This window comes from Sinocyclocheilus grahami, unplaced genomic scaffold (genome assembly GCF_001515645.1).
Source record: "Sinocyclocheilus grahami isolate Dianchi unplaced genomic scaffold, SAMN03320097.WGS_v1.1 scaffold502.1, whole genome shotgun sequence".
In the NCBI taxonomy this organism is placed as follows: domain Eukaryota; kingdom Metazoa; phylum Chordata; class Actinopteri; order Cypriniformes; family Cyprinidae; genus Sinocyclocheilus; species Sinocyclocheilus grahami.
Genome location: NW_015505681.1, coordinates 682,255 through 693,689, shown reverse-complemented (window position 1 = coordinate 693,689; position 11,435 = coordinate 682,255). Strand labels below are relative to the sequence as shown.

At 35.4% G+C, this 11,435-nt stretch overlaps 1 protein-coding gene across 1 annotated transcript; it reads left to right on the top strand.

The window, feature by feature from the left end:
* The first annotated feature begins 6,062 nt into the window (after positions 1 to 6,062).
* LOC107554450 (interleukin-12 subunit beta-like) lies at positions 6,063 to 8,701 on the top strand. The gene is made up of 7 exons (XM_016236952.1): positions 6,063 to 6,159; positions 6,325 to 6,585; positions 7,385 to 7,487; positions 7,711 to 7,883; positions 7,979 to 8,148; positions 8,393 to 8,502; positions 8,641 to 8,701. Exons 1-7 carry the CDS (start codon positions 6,063 to 6,065, stop codon positions 8,699 to 8,701), a joined length of 975 nt encoding a protein of 324 aa, XP_016092438.1.
* Positions 8,702 to 11,435: the final 2,734 nt, after the last annotated feature.

Here is an 11,435-nt window from a genome sequence, read left to right as displayed (position 1 = left end):
CCCCCCCCCGCCCAAGGGCCACACCCACGCTTCCACAGCTCCGGGCGGGGGTGAAGATAGTACCCTCTGCCTGTGAGAGGAGATCACTCCTGACAGAAATCTCCTATGGAGGGCAGTCGAGAAGGGAAATCAGGTCCGAGAACCACACTTGGACCGACCAGAACGGGGCTACCAACAGTAGACGGACCCCGTCCTGGCACACTCTCTCCAGAACTTCCGGGAGCAGAGTGATCGGGGAAAAGGTGTACAGACGAAGCCTCGGCCACATCTGTACCATAGCGTCCAGTCCGAGAGGAACTGGATGAGTCAGAGAGAACCAGAGGGGACAGTGCGATGTCTCTCGAGTCGCAAACATGCTTGTTATGCCGATGATACTCAACTATATATCTCAACAAGACCAGATGAAACTTCTAAATTATCTAAGCTAACAGAAACTAGCACATTTTGCTATAAGTTTGATTGCATCATATAATAACTGCTGTAAATATTGTTCATCGTCTGTTTTATTAAGTCTTAAATTGATTTTTCCGTAATGCTGGTTCGTCTGGTCAGAGGAGAACTGGCCCCCCGACTGAGCCTGGTTTCTCCCAAGGTTTTTTCTCCATTCTGTCACCGAGGGAGTTTTGGTTCCTTGCCGCTGTCCTTAAATTTATTTTTCCGTAATGCTGGTTCGTCTGGCCTCCGACTGAGCCTGGTTTCTCCCAAGGTTTTTTCTCCATTCTGTCACCGAGGGAGTTTTGGTTCCTTGCCGCTGTCGCCTCTGGCTTGCTTAGTTGGGGACACTTCATTTCCGGCGATATCGTTGACATGATTGCAAAGATATTATTTAAACTGAGCTGGATGTTGACATCACTGAATTCAATGATGAACTGTCTTTAACTGAAAAATGAGTGTTTACTATTGTCACTTTGCATTATTGACACTATTTTCCTAATTAATGCTGTTCAGTTGCTTTGACACAATCTGTATTGTTAAAAGCGCTATATAAATAAAGGTAAAAAATAAATAAATAAATAAAATAAATAAATAAATAACCGGTCCACCTGAGCCTGGCCAAAAACTCTCTATATCTGCTTCACCACATCAGGGTGAAGTCTCCATTCCCCGGGCCTCGGCCCCTGTCTCGACAGGATGTCTGCTCCCATATTGAGATGCCCAGGAATGTGAACTACTCTCAGCGAGAGGAGTTTGCCCTGGGACCACTCAAGGATCTGGTGCGCTTGCCTGTAAAGGGAGCGTAAACGCAGACCTCCCTGGTGGTTGATTTAAGAAACCGCCGCTGTGTCGTTGGTGCACCAACACATGGCGACCTCTCAGGTCTGGGAGAAAGTGTTTCAATGATAGAGAATATTATAAGTGGACAAACAACACTAAATAAGACTCACAAACAGATAGCGACTGACACACACACACAGAGCGCTTGCTGAATGACAAAAAGCTGACGCCGGTTCCACCGCATGTGCTTTTATAGCTTCCTGGTCGCAATGTCACCCGCTTATGACATCTCGCCCATCTTTTGGACTGATTTCAAAATCAGTCCAAAAGACTTTCCCAAGCGTTCCCAAAGTGTTCTCCGACGCAGCTCGAGTTCCTGAAGGGGAACTGACTGATTAATAATAGGTTCCATTGTGACAACCTTACATAGTGCCCTGATAATGAACTGTATATTTTTCTTGGGCATTGACAGTGGAAATATATAATAATAATAATAATAAATATATAAATAGCTTTTGTGTAGCCAAAATGTAAAGGGTTGTATCTTTTACAGAAATTAACTTTCAAAAATAAATATAACCTGAAAAATCTTCACTTAAGTAATAAATGTGACTAGTCTGGAATCTACATGGATCCACATATATAACCACTACAATATAATTCTTAACAAATACCTCATTATCTCTTCTATTTTTCTTTTGGTACTTAGGCTATTATTACTACTATTGTTTTTCCTTTAATTACATCAGTCAGAAGTCAACAAACAAAAAAAACTGAAAATAATCAGAAGCATATTTTACTCAGTGAAGTAAATGAAGTTCATCTTCTTTCACAAAATGTTTGCAGACGTCCATGAGATGGTGTAATCTTCCACGTTTTCCCTTGAACTCCTTCTGGGCATCCATGCACATCATGGTAAACTTCTGAAACTCGCTTAGATTCAGGCACTGTTGGTAATTAAAGATTTCATTTTAGATTTAATGCTCTATTATGCAAAGAGTTATTCTTTGATCACACAACAATCCATATTTGTCTGAAACTGACAACCCTCTCTATGGACACATTGGAGATAGTCGCCCGCCATTAGCTAGTACTTTTTTTATTTCACTCAGGAGACTTTTTACATAACATTTTGGCGTTTACATAAATGTAACATTTTATCTATTTCAACATTTTTTTGACAATCAAATTGTCTTCTTTCTGCTAATTGATTTGCTGGGGAAAACAAGAAAGAACACCATTTACATCTAGACTGTCAATTATTTTTATGTGCTATGAAATTTAGTAGTCAGTGGCTAATGACATTTTAGTCACCTAGTGCAAAATTTGGTTGCATATGTTAGTAATTATCGAGGGTTGTACAGTGATGTTAAACACTATTATCAGATTAAATATTTGAAGACAGTTAAAGGGATAGTTCACCTTCAGTTGCTGGTCCCCATCGACTATGCAAGTCAATGGGGTCCAGCAACTGAAGGTGAACTATCCCTTTAAGCAGCATGGGTTGCTTTATGATACCTCTACCTCGTACCCAGTGATGTAAAACAGGTTCAAGATCTTTTTGAAATCGGAACCCTTGAGGTTAAAAAGGAATCCGGAAGACTTAAACTCTTTCAGGTTGATGGTTTTGCAAATGTAACATTTTATCTATTTCAAAATTTTTTTGACAATCAAATTGTCTTCTTTCTGCTAATTGATTTGCTGGGGAAAACAAGAAAGAACACCATTTACATCTAGACTGTCAATTATTTTTATGTGCTATGAAATTTAGTAGTCAGTGGCTAATGACAGACATTTTAGTCACCTAGTGCAAAATTTGGTTGCATATGTTAGTAATTATCGAGGGTTGTACAGTGATGTTAAACACTATTATCAGATTAAATATTTGAAGACAGTTAAAGGGATAGTTCACCTTCAGTTGCTGGTCCCCATCGACTATGCAAGTCAATGGGGTCCAGCAACTGAAGGTGAACTATCCCTTTAAGCAGCATGGGTTGCTTTATGATACCTCTACCTCGTACCCAGTGATGTAAAACAGGTTCAAGATCTTTTTGAAATCGGAACCCTTGAGGTTAAAAAGGAATCCGGAAGACTTAAACTCTTTCAGGTTGATGGTTTTGCTACTGTCCATATCCAACAGCTCAAAGACAGGGAGGAAATGGTAAAGCCAGAGGAAATTTGGCAGTAAATGGGGGTTTTCCTGCAGCATCAAACGGAGGAAGTTGCTTTTTGCTCAGATATTGCGAGCCCTGTATGGTTGTGGTAAGTGTGGAGGGGCTGTTTTTGATGTGGTCATGTTTTGTAAGAGAATGTCGTACTTCACTACTGAGCAGAATGCAGACCATCATATAAAACTCCTCAAATCCAATTTCTCCATCAGCATCCCAATCCAGCATGTCGAACGTCAGCATTATGTGTTTCTTCCCCATTGTTGTCACATGCTTCATGAAATGGTAGAACTGAATGTCTGAGGAAGGGAAAAGAAAAGCACAACTGAAATTCCACCGTAGCAATGTATCCACCTATTACAGATTAATAAAAAAAATTCATAAAAAGATTGATAAAAAATTACAGATTTGTCAATTGTTCTCATGTTATTGTAAGTTAAAGGGGAAATGCGAGTTAACAATTATTAGTGTATTCTTACCATTCAGTGATTTTTTTTCTTGTGAAAATCCAGCAGACAACAATAATCATTAATTATTTTAGTGTTAGTCGGTGAGAGAAGGCAGTGAAACGTGTTTAAATTCAAATATTCGAAGAAAACCCCCCTTTTCACTTCATTTTGCTCTTTAGACTTGAATAATGTTAACCGCTTCCACTGTCAATCTACAATTAATCATGGTAATAAGGCACTTTTCACACTTCCGCGTTTATGTAAAATATTATAAAATATTCACCAATTTCAACTTAAAGACTTAATTTCAGTTGCTGCCTTAAAAGTTTAACTATAATCAACTTGGTTGTTTACGTCTTAAATTAAATCCAACTGATTTAAAAAATGAGTTGAATCCACTGATCTATAATAGAGAAGAGTCATTATATAGGCCTAGCTATAGATCAGTGGTTGAATCTATCTCATTTACATTTTTACAAATTACATATTTTGAAAATGTTTGAACTGCCGGTGGTTTAGGCTACTAGAAATCTCGAACATCTATGGCCGTCACAACTACTTCAAAGCTTCAGGCCTTTACAAATGCTAGTTTATTTCATTCAAAATGGTGGCGCTTATAATTGAGTTATTTTAGTCATTCTTCGTGTCAGATTGTTGTTGGCTGTGCTGCCTTATCACACTCCATGGGAAATCTGAAGCGCATTTCTGCTCCACTACAGGTCCATTCACACCCTGGATGCACATATTTCTGAACATATCTGAAAATATTCACAGTAAGATCTGTTGTAATTTTATTAGGCCTATATTTACTTTTGGTAAGCAATGTTGTATTCACTACTTCTCCTTTGCACTGCGAATGTGATAGCATGCACGTTATAGGCTATAATGCGCCCTTGGAAATAAATTATAAACAAAAGATGAATGGTCTTGTGGTTTTACTCAGCTCGTCGGGATTATCGTTGTTATTAATAGTTCAGTAGGTACGTGCTTTAACTGGACTCCTAGAATTGTTTGTGTTTATTATTGGTAAAAAGTCCGCGTTCTGAGATGTATAAAAATTACAATGTTATTTCTTTGTAGATTTTATAACATCTACTGAGAGTTCTGTTTTCTTTTTTCTTTCTTTCATTTTTTTCTCTGTTATCTGGGAATCTTTCAAAACACTTTTCGTGTGTTAGGCTGAAAAGTGTCATCAGCATTTAATGTGAAATTTCTTATCAGTAATCTCAATGTACAAATCACTAAATGTCATTATCTGAGAAAATAGGGGAAGAACTGAATTGGAAAAACCAACGGATAGTAGGGACAAGCAAATCAAACACAGTAATGCAACCAGGTAAATCATCCTCTGGCTTTCAGATGAGAACTTGTGGCAAAAATACCCAAGGTGTTGGAAAACAAATATCAACTTAATATCTTATGTTTTCCTGCACAATATAAAACAATCCAGTAAAGAATCATATTGTTCTGAATGGGCTGTGTGATTGTATATAAATAGCCCAATATTAGAGAAGAGAGAGGACAGTGAGAAGGCTCAGTGGAAGTGAGAGAATTAGTGATGATATCTGAGAACAGCTAAGGTTCTGGAGTTGCTCATGCAGGGTTTGAAGTTCCTCTATAACCTGCAGTGGACTTTTCCTGGCCAGGGAAATTCTGCCCTCCTGACACGTTACTTATAAGCTTGCACACTAAACACAACAACAACAGCAAAGTCAATCTGGTTGCGGAGGTTAATCTTGTTGAATTTTTGAGTGATCAACGGTAAGTCACTTATTTCAAACTCATTTTATAATGCATGAAAAGAACCACTCAATATTTTTTTACATAAATACTAATATATATATATAGGCCCAATAATAAGTAAGATTATTAACATAACATGAAAACTGACAATTTTATACATGCATAAACAAGTGAAGTATGATTTACCAGTTTAACAAATAAATTATTTAGCCTATTGTTTGTTCTGTTAGTATTAACCATATTGCAAAATGATAGATGATTTACCAAAGAGCTCAACTTGATACAACGTTTTCATATCTCTTTTAGAAGTTGATAAGTCTATATTTTGCTTTCCTAAATGCACAACTATATGGTTAGCTGTATTTTATTCTTTGCATTTAGCATTGATTTTTCACTTTATGCCAGAACAGGCCTGCAGCCACAGCTGAGAACCAATGATTAAGCGTATTAATTGCAGTCTAAACCTTTCTCTTTTTTCCACCAACAGATGTTTTTTCTCTTAATGAGTACGTTGTTGTTTCTCCAGTCATCTGCTGATGGATCCATCAATACAGAGGAGAGTTACTGGACACTTAAACCAAATGGTTTGTTTGTTGGTCTGAATCATGTCTAAAGAATTGTTTCTGTGTAAAATTTCTACAAAGTACTTGAGCTCTGTTTTATAAACTGCTACAGTTTATTTTATTTGTATTGGGGCTTGTATTGTTATATTTGCACTTCTCATTTGTTTTTCTATTGTCTGTCATCAGTGCTTGTGGTGAATGTCAATGTAGGTGAAGATGTAAACGTGCCACTTATCTGTGGAGAAGCATATGAAGGGGAAAATATTACATGGACCAGAAACAATGATGAAAATCTGGAGGCTCAAGGAAACAGGATCGTCGTCACAGTAGAGGGGTGGATGGGGGGCAACTACTCCTGTTTCGATAGTGAGGGATCCTACCTAAACCACACACTGGTGCTGGCTCAGTGGACCTTCAGGAAGTTTATCAAGAGTACTCCTGAGAAAGGTACAACCCTCTTTTACATTGTATACAATTGTCATGATATTCATTTGAAAATTTAAAAAATGTTAAATAGTTTCAAGCCTTCAGCAGTGAAACATTTTACAGTAAATATTCATTTCTACCATGTAGTTTGTAGAAAAATATATTGGGGTCAGTAAGATTTGTCATTTTTTTATGCTCATCAAGGCATTACTTATTTTAGCAAAAATAGAGTAAAAACAGTAAAACTGTGAAATATTATTACAATAAAAATGTAATGTATTTTATTATATTTTAATTAATTTTAAACAGTGATTACTTCACTCTTCAGTGTCACATGATCCTTCAGAAATCATTCTAATACGCTGATTTGCTGCTCAAAAACATTTCCTATTATCAATGTTAAAAATGAGTATGCTACTTAGTAATATTTTTATTTTTGGAAAAACATTTTTTTATTATTATTTGAATATAATGTTCAAAAGAACAGCATTTATTTGTATTATAAATATTTTGTAACATTATAAATTACATATATAAATTAAATAATTTACAAATTATAAATGAAATTTATAAATTAAATATACAAATATATAAACCCGTGTTGTCACTTTTGATCAATTTACTAAATAAAAGTATTAATTTCTTAATAATAATTATCATAATAAATTGACCCCAAATGTTTGAACAGTAGTGTTTATAAATGTTTATAAAATGTATTTGTTTATTTTTTATTAAATTCAGTTTCATAATTGTATTATATAATTGTTTTATTTAACTCTTATTATAATTTTTTTTTTAATTTATTGAATTACCAAACAAGGTTACATCGATTGTTCAACAAATAACTATGGAGGTTCCTTCAAATGTAATTGGACATGGGATGTAAATAGGAATGGCCATGTTGCTCATATCAAAGCCACACGGTACGTTTCTCCATCTTACCTTAGGTTCTGCAATCTGCAATGATATAAGAGGTGTGGAAAATAAATAAATAAATAAATAAACTAAACTTGACTGATTCTGTTCCAGCCCTGGTGGAAGTTTCTCCATCTTACCTTAGGTTCTGCAATCTGCAATGATATAAGAGGTGTGGAAAATAAATAAATAAATAAATAAATAAACTAAACTTGACTGATTCTGTTCCAGCCCTGGTGGAAGCAACATCAGCTGCAGTCTGGATTCCAGTGGGAATATCACATGCTTAGACCATGACTATTGTCCCTATGCAGAGGAGGTGGAGCGCATCAACCTGACCATATACTTCAGAAGCAGCTTTGTTGTTGAATCCTACAATACAAAGTTCTACATCATGGATATCGGTGAGCTCTCAAAAATCGCTGAGATAGGGTCTTAGAATATTGAATTAGAATGCCGCTCATCTGAATATGAAACAATCTTTTTCTGCACTTCTTAGTTAGGCCTGATATGGTGCCTATTAGTAGGATAAATAAAACATCCGTAGAGGTCAAATATCCACACTCCTGGAGCACACCATCATCCTACTTCCCTCTCATGTTCCAAGTGAAAGAGATTCGCTGTCGGAAACATGACAATTGTGACTGCTCCAAACCGAACTCACAAGAGGTAACCCCACACACTACTGGTCAAAAGAATGTTTGGAATAATTACATTTGGAACAATTAGGGTGCATTTACACCCTAAAACAGTAATACTGTGAGAATTATTACAATCGTTACAAATTATTTTCAATTTTAGTATATTTTAAAATGTAATTTATTTCTGTGAAAGCAAGACTTCAATTTTAACTATTAAAACTATTATTATTTTTAGTCAGACCTGGAAATATATTAATATTTGTTTTGCTCAGATTTTCTTCACACAAAGTCACAAGCTGCCAGTGACAAAAGGGATGACGGTGTGTGTGAGAGCGAGGGATGAATTATGTAATTCCTCATGGAGTGACTGGAACCAGTACAAGTATGTGTATTTAACATTTGTTATATTTCTTAGCAAAACATTCATTTGTTTTACCCCCATTAAAAATAGTTTTATTGCTTTATTAATGTTTTTTTTTCTGCACACATTATAATACAAAATGTCTCTGTTCATTTTTAGGTGCAAAACCAGAATAAATAGCAAGCAGAGGAAACGAGAACCAAAGTTAAAGATGCTATAATTTATTATGCATCTTTAAATAAAAATCATTTTAAACATTATGATGCTTTCTGTAGTTATGAACAATGACTGACTCTATTAGACCTTTTTTGGTCATATACTGTGTAATTAAATACAAACACATAGTATGTGTTCTTGTAATAATGTATTTATCTATACATTTTATAATAGAATTAATAACATTATCATGCTCTTAAATGAATTATTTTTAACTGTAGTACATTTTGATTGTGTTACATGTATTTATTATGATTTCAATGTTTCTGATGTCTTTACTTGATTATATAAGATATAAAACATCAATACACTCTTAATTCAGTTTGTCTTGATTGCATGTTTAAATTTAAGAAATTTGACTTCATGTCATGCCTCACCAAGTGTGAACTATAATGTAGTGTGTATAGTTTGCTAAATAACACGCACATTGAAAGGTTTGGACTTTGTTAGGGTCCTAATTATGTGCAAATGTTTTTTTCTTTCTCTGTAGATTACACATAAGACTGCCCAAGACAGGAATTACTGTCACATCTCAATGTGGAGCAAAGCGACTTGCTATTCCACCAATGTCAACAGAGTTCGGGCATCAAATCAAAAGAGCCCCCTAAATCAATTTATCAATGATTGTTCAATCATTGTGTAAAAACAATTCCTCTATTGAAGTCTGGGGAAAAAACATGTGTAACACACCATGAGTGGCACTTAACCAGCATGACTTGCCAGTTGTAAAAAACACAAGTGCTGGGTTTTTGGAAATGACACAATTGGTGCATCACTGACATTTGAGGAACTTACCCAAACAAACCTGCCATTCATTAATTGAAGCTAGTAAATAATAAAAATAATAAAAATAAAAAATAAGTAAATGAAAGGGAAACGCCAATAACTGATCTGATCAGCTGTGATCTGAACTCTACTAATCTCAAAAAAGACAATTAATAAACAATTAAGCAAAAAAAAAAAGTATGTATTTTCTGGGCTAAATGTATCCTTAATTATATTTCTGGCTAAATAGTTGACCTGTTTATCCAGGGAGGTTTATACGTTTGAGATATACAGAACGTCTTGAAAAGGCCACTGTCCCTCCTTATCAGAGTTAAGAGTCTTTTTCAGGGTGTTTTTCAAGTGTGACATAAAAACTTTGATCTGAGAAGCATTTCCTCAACATCATTATGAGAGACAGTGAAGAGGGTACAGATTGCTGACCTACTTATGAAGTATAGAGACTAAAAGAGAATCTTGGCTCACTCCCTCTGGAACATGTGCTGTTGTAGGCTGATAGAAACATCCACATGCTTATAATTAAATGATTTACAGTCTGTATGTAGCAGCCACACTGCGTTAATAAAATATGTAATTAAATGTGTTCTTTCACATTTTGTCTGAGCATAAAACATAAGTAAATGAAAGGGAAACGCCAATAACTGATCTGATCAGCTGTGATCTGAACTCTGCTGATCACAAAACAGACAATTAATAAACAATGAAGCAAAAAAAAAAGTATGTATTTTCTGGGCTAAATGTATCCTTAATTATATTTCTGGCTAAATAGTTGACCTGTTTATCCAGGGAGGTTTATACGTTTGAGATATACAGAATGTCTTGAAAAGGCCACTGTCCCTCCTTATCAGAGTTAAAAGTCTTTTTCAGGGTGTTTTTCAAGTGTGACATAAAAACTTTGATCTGAGAAGCATTTCCTCAACATCATTATGAGAGACAGTGAAGAGGGTACAGATTGCTGACCTACTTATGAAGTATAGAGACTAAAAGAGAATCTTGGCTCACTCCCTCTGGGACATGTGCTGTTGTAGGCTGATAGAAACATCCACATGCTTATAATTAAATGATTTACAGTCTGTATGTAGCAGCCACACTGCGTTAATAAAATATGTAATTAAATGTGTTCTTTCACATTTTGTCTTATAATAAACAGACTGTTCATTAAAAGTTGTCTATGGTCATTTTATGCAAATAGGTAGTAGGTCTGAAATGGCTACAAGTGATCTCTCTGTTTCTCTTTTAGTCAGCAGTGTCTAGCAGTAATTTTGCAAATGAGTTTTCACTTAACATGCAAACAGAAAATGTGTGATTTTGACACAAAAAACTGGCCAGTTATTGAGCCTCTTGTTTTTGAAACTATTGTTTTGGGTTACCTTACCACAAGACAGCTGCTTTGGGACTGCTGTTGTGGGTTAACATGTGACCTATTGTATTTTATTACTGAATGGACATTTACTGTATATTCCCTGAATGCTACATCATACTCCGTAAATTATGCTTAATCATATGTTTATACAGGAGGGAAGTTCACGTCAACATGAGTGAATAGCTGAGCCAGCTGTGGCTTCACCACATGAGGAGACATTACTAGGGGTTTGGAGAGGATAATTTCCCATAAAGCATGATTAAGGTCATCAGTTTTTAACCACGGTTTTTTGTTTTGTTGGAGAGATAGATAGAACCACAGAGCAGAGAACCACATCTTGTAATTAAACACAAACTGGGGGCATTTTTTCCATTCAACTCAAAGACCTCAAAATCATACAAGGACAAACTCATTAAAGTGTTGTTTTAATAAATTGTGTTACAAATAATATAAAAAATAAATAAATATTATAAAATAATTATACACACACACACGCACACACACACACACACACACACACACACACACACACACACACACACACACACACACACAGTGCTTAACAAATTTATTTGACCACCACCTGTCATTG